The following is a 14,175-nucleotide window of genomic DNA, read 5'->3' on the forward strand; positions in this document are numbered from 1 at the left end:
ATTGGGGGGCCAGAGCAGCGAACAGTTTTGACTGGGCTGAGCGGGAGCTGTACTTCCTCAGTGGTAGGGAGGCGAGCAGGCCAGAGGTGGATGAACGCAGTGCCCTTGTTTGGGTGTAGGGCCTGATCAGAGCCTGGAGGTACTGAGGTGCCGTTCCCCTCACAGCTCCGTAGGCAAGCACCATGGTCTTGTAGCGGATGCGAGCTTCAACTGGAAGCCAGTGGAGAGAACGGAGGAGCGGGGTGACGTGAGAGAACTTGGGAAGGTTGAACACCAGACGGGCTGCGGCGTTCTGGATGAGTTGAAGGGGTTTAATGGCACAGGCAGGGAGCCCAGCCAACAGCGAGTTGCAGTAATCCAGACGGGAGATGACAAGTGCCTGGATTAGGACCTGCGCCGCTTCCTGTGTGAGGCAGGGTCGTACTCTGCGGATGTTGTAGAGCATGAACCTACAGGAACGGGCCACCGCCTTGATGTTGGTTGAGAACGACAGGGTGTTGTCCAGGATCACGCCAAGGTTCTTAGCGCTCTGGGAGGAGGACACAATGGAGTTGTCAACCGTGATGGCGAGATCATGGAACGGGCAGTCCTTCCCCGGGAGGAAGAGCAGCTCCGTCTTGCCGAGGTTCAGCTTGAGGTGGTGATCCGTCATCCACACTGATATGTCTGCCAGACATGCAGAGATGCGATTCGCCACCTGGTCATCAGAAGGGGGAAAAGAGAAGATTAGTTGTGTGTCGTCTGCATAGCAATGATAGGAGAGACCATGTGAGGTTATGACAGAGCCAAGTGACTTGGTGTATAGCGAGAATAGGAGAGGGCCTAGAACAGAGCCCTGGGGGACACCAGTGGTGAGAGCGCGTGGTGAGGAGACAGATTCTCGCCACGCCACCTGGTAGGAGCGACCTGTCAGGTAGGACGCAATCCAAGCGTGGGCCGCGCCGGAGATGCCCAACTCGGAGAGGGTGGAGAGGAGGATCTGATGGTTCACAGTATCGAAGGCAGCCGATAGATCTAGAAGGATGAGAGCAGAGGAGAGAGAGTTAGCTTTAGCAGTGCGGAGCGCCTCCGTGATACAGAGGAGAGCAGTCTCAGTTGAATGACTAGTCTTGAAACCTGACTGATTTGGATCAAGAAGGTCATTCAGAGAGAGATAGCGGGAGAGCTGGCCAAGGACGGCACGTTCAAGAGTTTTGGAGAGAAAAGAAAGAAGGGATACTGGTCTGTAATTGTTGACATCGGAGGGATCGAGTGTAGGTTTTTTCAGAAGGGGTGCAACTCTCGCTCTCTTAAAGACGGAAGGGACGTAGCCAGCGGTCAGGGATGAGTTGATGAGCGAGGTGAGGTAAGGGAGAAGGTCTCCGGAAATGGTCTGGAGAAGAGGGGAGGGGATAGGGTCAAGCGGGCAGGTTGTTGGGCGGCCGGCCGTCACAAGACGCGAGATTTCATCTGGAGAGAGAGGGGAGAAAGAGGTCAGAGCACAGGGTAGGGCAGTTTGAGCAGAGCCAGCGGTGTCGTTTGACTTAGCAAACGAGGATCGGATGTCGTCGACCTTCTTTTCAAAATGGTTGACGAAGTCGTCTGCAGAGAGGGAGGAGGGGGGGAGAGGATTCAGGAGGGAGGAGAAGGTGGCAAAGAGCTTCCTAGGGTTAGAGGCAGATGCTTGGAATTTAGCGTGGTAGAAAGTGGCTTTAGCAGCAGAGACAGAGGAGGAAAATGTAGAGAGGAGGGAGTGAAAGGATGCCAGGTCCGCAGGGAGGCGAGTTTTCCTCCATTTCCGCTCGGCTGCCCGGAGCCCTGTTCTGTGAGCTCGCAATGAGTCATCGAGCCACGGAGCGGGAGGGGAGGACCGAGCCGGCCTGGAGGATAGGGGACATAGAGAGTCAAAGGATGCAGAGAGGGTGGAGAGGAGGGTTGAGGAGGCAGAATCAGGAGATAGGTTGGAGAAGGTTTGAGCGGAGGGAAGAGATGATAGGATGGAAGAGGAGAGAGTAGCGGGGGAGAGAGAGCGAAGGTTGGGACGGCGCGATACCATCCGAGTAGGGGCAGTGTGGGAGGTGTTGGATGAGAGCGAGAGGGAAAAGGATACAAGGTAGTGGTCGGAGACTTGGAGGGGAGTTGCAATGAGGTTAGTGGAAGAACAGCATCTAGTAAAGATGAGGTCGAGCGTATTGCCTGCCTTGTGAGTAGGGGGGGAAGGTGAGAGTGTGAGGTCAAAAGAGGAGAGGAGTGGAAAGAAGGAGGCAGAGAGGAATGAGTCAAAGGTAGACGTGGGGAGGTTAAAGTCGCCCAGAACTGTGAGAGGTGAGCCGTCCTCAGGAAAGGAGCTTATCAAGGCATCAAGCTCATTGATGAACTCTCCGAGGGAACCTGGAGGGCGATAAATGATAAGGATGTTAAGCTTGAAAGGGCTGGTAACTGTGACAGCATGAAATTCAAAGGAGGCGATAGACAGATGGGTAAGGGGAGAAAGAGAGAATGACCACTTGGGAGAGATGAGGATCCCGGTGCCACCACCCCGCTGACCAGAAGCTCTCGGGGTGTGCGAGAACACGTGGGCGGACGAAGAGAGAGCAGTAGGAGTAGCAGTGTTGTCTGTGGTGATCCATGTTTCCGTTAGTGCCAAGAAGTCGAGGGACTGGAGGGAGGCATAGGCTGAGATGAACTCTGCCTTGTTGACTGCAGATCGGCAGTTCCAGAGGCTACCGGAGACCTGGAACTCCACGTGGGTCGTGTGCACTGGGACCACCAGATTAGGGTGGCCGCGGCCACGCGGTGTGGAGCGTTTGTATGAGTGTGACTTGAGCCCCAGCCAGGTGTTAACTGAGGTTTAAGTCTCTCAATGCTTCCGTACAATGGGTGACCTTTGCTCTCCCAGGTTACAAGAGTCAGGTTACCCATGCCAACTGCCGACCTATCTGGCCTGTACCGCATAGCGTTTCATAGAAGGCTCTGCAGGGTATTCTATTAGTGTGATTCAATAGCAAAGGTGATTGGGCTTATCCCCCCCGGTTTACAGTCTACCCACAAATTGTATTCAGCAATCCATCATTGCATCATCTCACCTGTCAGATATGATATTATTTAATCTCTTGGTTTTAGTGTCTGTAGCTTAAAATACACCATGACCTGTACTGTGGCCAGAAGTAAACTAAGACCACATATGTTGGCATTATGGCTGATGCTAGAACACAGGCATCAGAAGTCCATTGTTCAGTCTGATTGACTCAAATCAGATGCAAATCAGATGCTATTCTCTCTTGTATCTTCTATTGAATTTGGTCTCCTTTATAAGATATACCAGAAAGTAATTGGTTGTTTTGAAATATTTGTTGTATGTTACGACATATGGTAGCTTCAATTGCACTATATCCAGTTTGTTGCCCCAAGACTATAAGGTGAGAGAGAACATCTACCACAGCATCTCTGGTGTTGTCAATAGTGGTGAAGGACCACGTTATAACTCGGTCTACCGCTAGGGGGCGCATGGTACTTAAAAATAACAGTGAGTACGGATCAAAATCACTTGGGTTTCAGTAGGCCTGCCTGCACACAGCACAGGGATTTGGTACTCTCTCTGTCCAATCAATCTCAACACCATGCGTCGATTGTGCTCAATATTCAATCACTTTTTAAATGCAGTTTGTATTACATCAAATAGCTGTTGGCCACATCCACTCAAACGTTTCGCATGATCCCCAGAAGCTTTTTTTGTGCACTTTGTGTAGCCTACTGTAGTGTACACCATATGACGGTGCGAAAATGTATCTGACAGTAGGCTATACTATCTCAATTAAAAAATAAGACCTCGATGGTTCACTACCATAGTTTATTTTTTCCTGGTACCGTAAAGCCTGATCTCATAAAGCCATTCACATACACAGTGTAATTTTGTATTTTTATTTTTCGTATGCATGTGTGTGCTTGCTTGAACATGTCTGATCCAAATAGATTCCCAGCACGTCAAACCACCAGAATCTTATAAAACATTCATTAGTGTGCAGTCCCTGATACAGACCCATAAAACATTAATCTTTGGACTCTCTCTCTCTCTCTCTCTCTCTCTCTCTCTCTCTCTCTCTCTCTCTCTCTCTCTCTCTCTCTCTCTCTCTCTCTCTCGATTGAGTGCCCCTCTCTTCCCCGCCCCGCCCTCTCTTTTTTCACGACTCCATGCAAACGCATACTGTATCTTGCATGGTAGCGCGGCCAATATACAACCATACACAGCGGTTTCTTCTCATTTCGGCCTACCTCGTTCGGATTACAGCCTGGTAGAAATCAGACAGGATATGTACCACAGTATCCATGGATTTATTTTGTATTTTTTCTGTCTATTTTTGATTTTCCAAATTCTGGAACTTTGAGCTCTTTGTGTGTTATTTTGCTGCTTGTTTGTGCGTCCTTTTGGAAAGGTGCTCTGCGCTCCCGTGCGTTGTGTGTTGGTTGAAAGGTCCCAGTTTGGATATTACACTCTAGTTTTTGTCTTCGCTCACACTGGCCCAAATGACTGAGCGCTGATCCAGCCTTCTGTCGGCTTCAGCAGGAAAACCTCCGTCTAAAGTTTGAATATAACCGTGGTTTAGGGGGTCCGTGACTACACAGTGAACTGGATTTGCAATTATCTATCGATTGCAACCGAGAGCGGAGTTCCCTCTGCTGGATTTATTCAACTACTGGATTTATTCATAAATCATGAAGACCAGTCTTGTTGAGGGTAAGTACACAGGTAACCAACCGCCCAGAAAGTTGTTTATAGGCTTCATTGACTAGGATAGTGCAGGTGCATGATTGTAAATTAGGCTATGGACGAATACAATTGAAATAGAGCAAGGTCATGCGCTCCGCATGCTGCTGCTACATTGATAAGGTAATGTGAAGGGGACCATTTGGACAAATCTGAAATATTTCTTATTGAATTTCAAACTAGCATACTAAACATAATGCAATTTGACTCAGTGCTTTGTGAAAGCAAAGTTATCATTATATTTAGGATACCTCTTACCTACATAAAAATGATTTACAAAATAGAATAATGCTCTCTGTTCGTCTACCTCTGACACCTATAGGATCAATAATGTTGAAATTTGAGTGGGACAATTGATTTGTATATCTCCTGTTATGGATAGTCATTCATTCATTGCAGTAACAAACAACCTCACACCGAGTGAGTGACTTTGATGGTATCAGTAATGATGATACATCTGACATTCTACCATTAGCCTATTTGACCAAAGGACAGTTGCATCAGTATATTTAGACAAAGCTTGCAATAACAATGTGCCGATGCGATTTCGTAACTTCGTCTACACCTATTTTGGCCCATTGCTGCCATGGCCATTAGGAGCTGCTCTTTGATGAAGTCTGCAGATGGTCTGCTTGGATGCTCAGACCGATCGGATGATATCGCTTATGTAACTGCTTCTTTACCAATGATTGATTGTGTATCGGTGCCCCGCCCTTATAACAAAAACACAATGAACAATTTCAGATGTAAAACATAAATAATAATGCATCATGTAAAACGTTCACGAAAGTCAGACATTTGGTTTTTGGTCACATGTTGAAGTTTCACATTAACATTCTTATTTACACGTTTATTTTTCCACATTCTTATTTACACCACTTCCCGCTTCATCTGGTCACCCATCCAGAGACCTACTCGGTTTAGCTGCAGAGGCAAACCAGCAGTCAGATGCAGGGTGCTATGTTGGTGGAATGAATCTGCTAAAACTTTCAACTGGAAAAAGAGCAGTAAAAGTGAAGGCCAGAGTAACATTACCAAAGATGGGGACAATTTCAACCACTCTCAAATCCATAGACTACACTATGGATGCAAGGATGGACCATCTATAATGTAAAAAAAATGTAGTTTTAAAAAGAAAGAAGGCTATACGTTGTTTATTTTGCATTTACATTGTTTACAAACATTGGATTAAATGTGGATTTTTCTTACAGGTGGAACTGCAAGTTTGATTTTCTCTTTCACATGTGAACATGCAATTCCACATGTGAAAGTGAGACTGTCATGTGGAGTTTTTTTTTTATACATTTGAAATGATGAATGTTTCACAATTCACATCTGAGGTAAAAACATGCTTTTCTCCTCACGTGAAAAGGTGGACTTAACATGTGGTCTGAACAAAATGTAATACATGTGAAAATATGGTTAACCTTTTGACACAGACAATCACATATTTCTGATCATTGTTGAGTGGTCCCTGCAGCATATGATCACAAATATGTGATTGGAACAGTAGCAACAGAACGTATGATGCAACAAACGCGTCTAAACTGTTGCCGGAAAAGCATCTGAACAACGTTTTGTACTGAGGGGAAATAAAGGTCTTCACAAATATATACCTCAATTTCACCTGTTATTGTGAAACATACAAGCAAAAACGTCATCATCCAAACATCACATGGAACACATCCATAGCTAAACTCATTCCATAACCCATTGTTGTTTGCTGTTTTCTTGTCTTTTTATTTTTTTCTCTTTAGTTCATTCTCTTGGTTGTTGGTGCATTGGGGGGTTCTTGGGGGTGGGGAATGAAATTAATTGTATTTTTTTTTCTTCTGGGGGGGGCTCAAATGGTTGAGGGACAGCTATTGTGGAACTGTGGGGGGGGATCTTGGAGGGTTCAGGTTCACGGTTTTTGGCCTGGTTGGAGATCCGTCATCATGCCCTTGAGCAGGGCATTGACCCTGGATGCTTCTGTGTGTCGCTCTGAATGGGAGTCTGTTGGATGACTGGTATGGTGTAGTTGTTGAGCGGCTTCACTGCAAGTACATGGTATGTTTCGGATATTCAATAATGAAAAATTATACAAATTAAATCAAATTAAAAATTAAAAGAACTGGAGCACATATCTTGACAAGTCGTTTACCATTACCCCAAATACAAGCCTACTGCCTAGCTTAACCGTAGCTGTCACGTTCTGACCTTAGTTCCTTTGTTTTGTCTTTGTTTTAGTATGGTCAGGGTGTGAGTTGGGGTGGGCAGTCTATGTTCCTTTTTCTATAATTTGGGATTTCTGTGTTTGGCCTGGTATGGTTCTCAATCAGAGGCAGCTGTCAATCGTTGTCCCTGATTGAGAACCATACTTAGGTAGCCAGGTTTCACTTTTGAGTGGTGGGTGATTATTTTCCGTGTCAGTGTTTGTGCCACACGGAACTGTTTCGGTTTTGTTATTTCACGTTGTCGTTTTATTGTTTTATTCAGTGTTCATTATTCTTATTAAACAATATGGACACTTACCACGTTGCGCATTGGTCCTCCGATCCTTCCTACTACTCCTCCTCGTCAGAGACAACTGTTACAGTAGTGCGAAAGCTAAACAGGTATGAAACCATTTTCCGGGGGTTTTCAAGTCCATAGGGGGAAGGTATCGTGTGAGGATATGATGCAGGAAATGTTACTATGATGGGTGATTTATCAATCGGAGGAAAACAGGAGAAGTTTATACTCTAAATAAAAATGGGAGTCTGAGCTGGCAACCCTGATGTTCAAAAGTTACAATCTGATGCCACGTTCAAAACAACTGGGAACTTGGAAATCTTATACTTCCGACTTCAGTACATTCAAGACACCTGGGAACTCTGAAAAAAAAACGAGCTTTGACTGGGAAGAATCATTTGAACGGTCATCCAACTCCTCTTTCTAGAGTGCCGACATGAAGATCTCTGATGTCATGATTTGACCTAATATTTTTCAGAGTTCCCAGTTGTCTTGAAAGCACCATAAGTCAGTCGAGTGAACTATCCCTTGTTATAACATCTTTGGTCTTACAGACGCCTACGTGACAACCAGAAAGCATTGAATGATGTCAACAAACATGGCGCCACACACAGCCGGCAAGTAACTTAGCATTAGCACATCCTAATCAGTACAACCATCAAAGTATTTTACACACATTATATGTGTCGTCTGCAATCTAAGCAAAAACGGAATGCATGATTTGTCACCTGTACTTGAAAACGTGAATAAATAAGTACAGGAACAACATCTACAGATACTGTGTGTGCTGACTGCCCTGATAAAACTTATTCAGATGGATCATTAACATCTTGTCAACCACATACAGAATGTGAATTCTTTGAAATTGTTATGTCCATACATACACTACTGGTCAAAAGTTTTAGAACACCTACTCATTCAACGGTTTTTCTTTATTTTTACTAATTTCTGCATTGTAGAATAATAGTGAAGACCTCAATACCATGAAATAACACATATGGAATCATGAAGTAACCAAAAAAGTGTTAAACAAATCAAAATATATTTTATATTTGAGATTCTTCCAAAAGCCACCCTTTGCCTTGATGACAGCTTTGCACACTCTTGAGACTCTCTCAACCAGATTCACCTGGAATGCTTTTCCAAAAGTCTTGAAGGAGTTCCCACATATGCTATGCACTTGTTGGCTGCTTTCCTTCACTCTACGGTCCGACACATCCCAAAACATCTCAATTTGGTTACGTTGGAGGCCAGGTCATCTGATGCAGCACTCCATCACTCTCCTTCTTGGTCAAATAGCCCTTACACAGCCTGGAGGTGTGTTGGATCATTGTCCTGTTGAAAAGCAAATGATAGTTCCACAAAGCGTGAACCAGATGGGATGGCGTATCGCATACATATGTGTGTATGTATGTATGTACGTACAGTAGGGAGAACAATGATTTGATACACTGCCAATTTTGCAGGTTTTCCTACTTACAAAGCATGTAGAGGTCTTTGAATTTTATCATAGGTACACTTCAACTGTGAGACACGGAATCTAAAACAAAAATCCAGACAATCACATTGTATGATTTTTAAGTAATTAATTAGCATTTTATTGCATGACATGACTATTAGATACATCAGAAAAGCAGAACCTTAGTTTGCAATTACAGAGATCATACGTTTCCTGTAATTCTTGACCAGGTTTGCACACACTGCAGCAGGGATTTTGGCCCACTCCTCCATACAGACCTTCTCCAGATCCTTCAGGTTTCGGGGCTGACGTTGGGCAATACGGACTTTCAGCTCACTCCAAAGATTTTCTATTGGGTTCAGGTCTGGAGACTGGCTAGGCCACTCCAGGACCTTGAGATGCTTCTTACGGAGCCACTCCTTAGTTGCCCTGGCTGTGTGTTTCGGGTCGTTGTCATGCTGGAAGACCCAGCCACGACCCATCTTCAATGCTCTTACTGAGGGATGGAGGTTGTTGGCCAAGACCTCGCGATACATGGCCCCATCCATCCTCCCCTCAATACAGTGCAGTCGTCCTGTCCCCTTTGCAGAAAAGCATCCACAAAGAATGTTTCCACCTCCATGCTTCACAGTTGGGATGGTTTTCTTGGTTGTACTCATCCTTCTTCTTCCTCCAAACACGGCGAGTGGAGTTTAGACCAAAAAGCTTTATTTTTGTCTCATCAGACCACATGACCTTCTCCCATTCCTCCTCTGGATCATCCAGATGGTCATTGGCAAACTTCAGACAGGCCTGGACATGTGCTGGCTTGAGCAGGGGGACTTTGCGTGCGCTGCAGCATTTTAATCCATGACGGCGTAGTGTGTTACTAATGGTTTTCTTTGAGACTGTAGTCCCAGCTCTCTTCAGGTCATTGACCAGGTCCTGCCGTGTAGTTCTGGGCTGATCCCTCACCCTCCTCATGATCATTGATGCCCCACGAGGTGAGATCTTGCATGGAGCCCCAGACCGAGGGTGATTGACCGTCATCTTGAACTTTTTCCCTTTTCTAATAATTGCGCCAACAGTTGTTGCCTTCTCATCAAGCTGCTTGCCTATTGTCCTGTAGCCCGTCCCAGCCTTGTGAAGGTCTACAATTTTATCCCTGATGTCCTTACACAGCTCCCTGGTCTTGGTTGTTGTGGAGAGGTTGGAGTCTGTTTGATTGAATGTGTGGACAGGTGTCTTTTATACAGATAACAAGTTCAAACAGGTGCAGTTAATACAGGTAATGAGTGGAGAACAGGAGGGCTTCCTAAAGACAAACGAACAGATCTGTGAGAGCCGGAGTACTTTTTAAAAATGTATTTTATTTTTTTCTCACCTTTATTTAACCAGGCAGGCAAGTTGAGAACAAGTCCTCATTTAAAATTGTGACCTGGCCAAGATAAAGCAAAGCAGTTTGACACACAACGACACAGAGTTACACATGGAGTAAAACAAATATAGTCAATAATACAGTAGAAACAAGTCTATATACAATGTGAGATAAGGGAGGTAAAGGCAAAAAAGGCCATGGTGGCAAAGTAAATACAATATAGCAAGTAAAACACTGGAATGGTAGATTTGCAGTGGAATAATGTGCAAAGTAGAAATAAAAATAATGGGGTGCAAAGGAGCAAAATAAAATAAATACAGTAGGGAAAGAGGTAGTTGTTTGGGCTATGTACAGGTGCAGTAATCTGTGAGCTGCTCTGACAACTGGTGCTTAAAGCTAGTGAGGAAGATAAGTGTTTCCAGATTCAGAGATTTTTGTAGTTTGTTCCAGTCATTGGCAGCAGAGAACTGGAAGGAGAGGCAGCCAAAGAAAGAATTGGTTTTGGGGGTGACCCGAGAGATATAACTGCTGGAGCGTGTGCTATAGGTGGGTGATGCTATGGTGACCAGTGAGCTGAGATAAGGGGGAACTTTACCTAGCAGGGTCTTGTAGATGACATGGAGCCAGTGGGTTTGGTGACGAGTATGTAGTGAGGGCTAGCCAACGAGAGCGTACAGTTCGCAATGGTGGGTAGTATATGGGGCTTTGGTGACAAAACGGATGGCACTGTGATAGACTGCATCCAATTTGTTGAGTAGGGTATTGGAGGCTATTTTGTAAATGACATCGCCAAAGTCGAGGATTGGTAGGATGGTCAGTTTTACAAGGGGATGTTTGGCAGCATGAGTGAAGGATGCTTTGTTGCAAAATAGGACGCCAATTCTAGATTTAACTTTGGATTGGAGATGTTTGATGTGGGTCTGGAAGGAGAGTTTTCAGTCTAACCAGACACCTAGGTATTTGTAGTTGTATTCTAAGTCAGAGCCGTCCAGAGTAGTGATGTTGGACAGGCGGGCAGGTGCAGGCAGCGATCGGTTGAAGAGCATGCATTTAGTTGGACTTATATTTAAGAGCAATTGGAGGCCACGGAAGGAGAGTTATATGGCATTGAAGCTTGCCTGGAGGGTTGTTAACACAGTGTCCAAAGAAGGGCCAGAAGTATACAGAATGGTGTCGTCTACGTAGAGGTGGATCAGAGACTCACCAGCAGCAAGAGCAACATCATTGATGTATACAAAGAAGAGAGACGGTCGGTTTTTACTGGTTGGTAGGTGATCAAATACTTAATTTGCATGTTATTGCATGACATATTTACTTAAAAATCATACAATGTGATTTTCTGGATTTTTGTTTTAGATTCCATCTCTCACAGTTGAAGTGTACCTATGATAACAATTACAGACCTTTACATGCTTTTAAAGTAGGAAAACCTGCAAAATAGGCAGTGTATAAAATACTTGTTCTCCCCACTGTATGTATGTATATTATTGTGCTGCTCTAGGGATGTACTTATTGTTTGGATAACCTTATTGACTATGATGTATTGAGGTTTTGAAATGTTTTCACTCTATGTGATGCGCAATGCAGAGAACATCGCATGAATGATCATTTAATTACCATAGTGAATTAATGTTTGTTGCTGTGTCAATTAATCCCAAAAGGGATGGGTTGCCAATTGGCAATTTGTCACAAAATAACCATTCATTCATTCGACAATGTCACCAGCAAAGCACCCCCACACCATAACATCTCCTCCATGCTTCAAGGTGGGAAATACATATGCAGAGATCATCCGTTCACACAAACCACACCTCACAAAGACATGGCTGTTGGAACAAAAAATCTCTACTTTGGACTCATTTACATTTAAGTCATTTAGCAGACGCTCTTATCCAGAGCGACTTACAAATTGGTGCATTCACCTTATGACATCCAGTGGAACAGCCACTTTACAATAGTGCATCTACATATTTTAAGGGGGGGGGGTGAGAAGGATTACTTTATCCTATCCTAGGTATTCCTTAAAGAGGTGGGGTTTCAGGTGTCTCCGGAAGGTGGTGATTGATTCCGCTGTCCTGGCGTCGTGAGGGAGTTTGTTCCACCATTGGGGAGCCAGAGCAGCGAACAGTTTTGACTGGGCTGAGCGGGAACTGTACTTCCTCAGTGGTAGGGAGGCGAGCAGGCCAGAGGTGGATGAACGCAGTGCCCTTATTTGGGTGTAGGGCCTGATCAGAGCCTGGAGGTACTGATGTGCCGTTCCCCTCACAGCTCCGTAGGCAAGCACCATGGTCTTGTAGCGGATGCGAGCTTCAACTGGAAGCCAGTGGAGAGAGTGGAGGAGCGGGGTGATGTGAGAGAACTTGGGAAGGTTGAACACCAGACGGGCTGCGGCGTTCTGGATGAGTTGTAGGGGTTTAATGGCACAGGCAGGGAGCCCAGCCAACAGCGAGTTGCAGTAATCCAGACGGGAGATGACAAGTGCCTGGATTAGGACCTGTGCCGCTTCCTGTGTGAGGCAGGGTCGTACTCTGCGGATGTTGTAGAGCATGAACCTACAGGAACGGGCCACCGCCTTGATGTTAGTTGAGAACGACAGGGTGTTGTCCAGGATCACGCCAAGGTTCTTAGCGCTCTGGGAGGAGGACACAATGGAGTTGTCAACCGTGATGGCGAGATCATGGAACGGGCAGTCCTTCCCCGGGAGGAAGAGCAGCTCCGTCTTGCCGAAGTTCAGCTTGAGGTGGTGATCCGTCATCCACACTGATATGTCTGCCAGACATGCAGAGATGCGATTCGCCACCTGGTCATCAGAAGGGGGAAAAATGTAATGTAATTGACTCCAGACCAAAGGACACATTTCCACCGGTCTAATGTCCATTGCTCGTGTTTCTTGGCCCAAGGAAATCTCTTATTCTTATTGGTGACCTTTAGTAGTGGTTTCTTTGCATCAATTCGACCGACCATGAAGGCCTGATTCACAGTCTCCTCTGAACAGTTCATGTTGATGTGTCTGTTACTTTAACTCTTTGAAGTAACTATTTGGGCTTCTTTTTCAGAGGCTGGTAACTCTAATGAACTTATCCTCTGCAGCAGAGGTAACTCTGGGTCTTCCATTCCTGTGGCGGTCCTCATGAGAGCCAGTTTCATCATAGCGCTTGATGGGTTTTTGCGACTGCACTGAAAGAAAGTTTTTGAAATTGTCCGTATTGACTGACTTTCATGTCTTAAAGTAATGACGGGCTGTCATTTCTCTTTGCTTATTTGAGTTTATCTTGCCATAATATGGACTTGGTCCAACGTTGTCACAACACAACTGAATGGCTCAATCACATTAAAAAGGAAAGAAATTCCACAAATTAACTTTTAGGAAGGCACACATGTTAATTGAAATGCATTCCAGGTGACTACCTCATGACGCTGGTTGAGAGAATGCCAAGAGTGTGCAAAGCTGTCATCAAGGCAAAGGCTGGCTATTTGAAGAATCTCAAATAAAACTTGACCATTAGTGTACATACTTGTTGTGTGCTACTGTAAAAACGACAACACGTTATACAGACACTAAGCCACTTACTTTGATAGGAACACACAACCATGAAGGCAATGCGGGCACCTGCTAGAAAATGTGCCGGTGGAGAAAGTTTGGAGAAAGTGCAAGGCTTGTTCTGACTAGAGATGCAAAATGTCTTCATACTTGATCTGGGGATACACTAGGGAAGTGCTTGGGCTCTCGTTGAAGAGAGAAGTTTGTCCGACTCAGTAAAGCCTCAAACATAAATTGTCCGAAACATTGAAATGGGCTACTTCTTATGTGAATTAATGAGGAGGCGGAACACACCTCATTTCAAACTGTTAGAAAGTAAAACTTGTTCAAAAATAATTTGAAATGTACAACTTGAAACGGCCTATATATTATTAGCAGGCAGCTGTCCTTGGTTTTATAGGGCTGTGCGGGTTTACTGTCCGGTTGCATAACAATCACATTTTGGAACAGTGAGGGGCATTCTGACATCACGCACATAAAATATTCTCGCTGTAGCGACCGATAGAGATATTTGGTACTCAAGTGAAAAGGTTAACGTGAAAACAGCAATGTCACACGATTTTCGCAAGAAACTGCAAATT

General features: G+C 44.9%; 1 protein-coding gene across 1 annotated transcript in view; it reads left to right on the forward strand.

Moving 5' to 3' along the window:
• Positions 1 to 4,184: 4,184 nt before the first annotated feature.
• Positions 4,185 to 14,175, forward strand: part of LOC124034055 (reticulon-4 receptor-like) — a 122,486-nt gene continuing 112,495 nt past the window's right edge. Inside the window, exon 1 of the mRNA XM_046346762.1 lies at positions 4,185 to 4,714. Coding sequence (XP_046202718.1) covers positions 4,693 to 4,714 — 22 coding nt within the window. The 5' untranslated portion in view covers positions 4,185 to 4,692. The remainder of the gene's footprint in view (positions 4,715 to 14,175) is intronic.

Source organism: Oncorhynchus gorbuscha, linkage group LG04, assembly GCF_021184085.1.
Source record: "Oncorhynchus gorbuscha isolate QuinsamMale2020 ecotype Even-year linkage group LG04, OgorEven_v1.0, whole genome shotgun sequence".
In the NCBI taxonomy this organism is placed as follows: domain Eukaryota; kingdom Metazoa; phylum Chordata; class Actinopteri; order Salmoniformes; family Salmonidae; genus Oncorhynchus; species Oncorhynchus gorbuscha.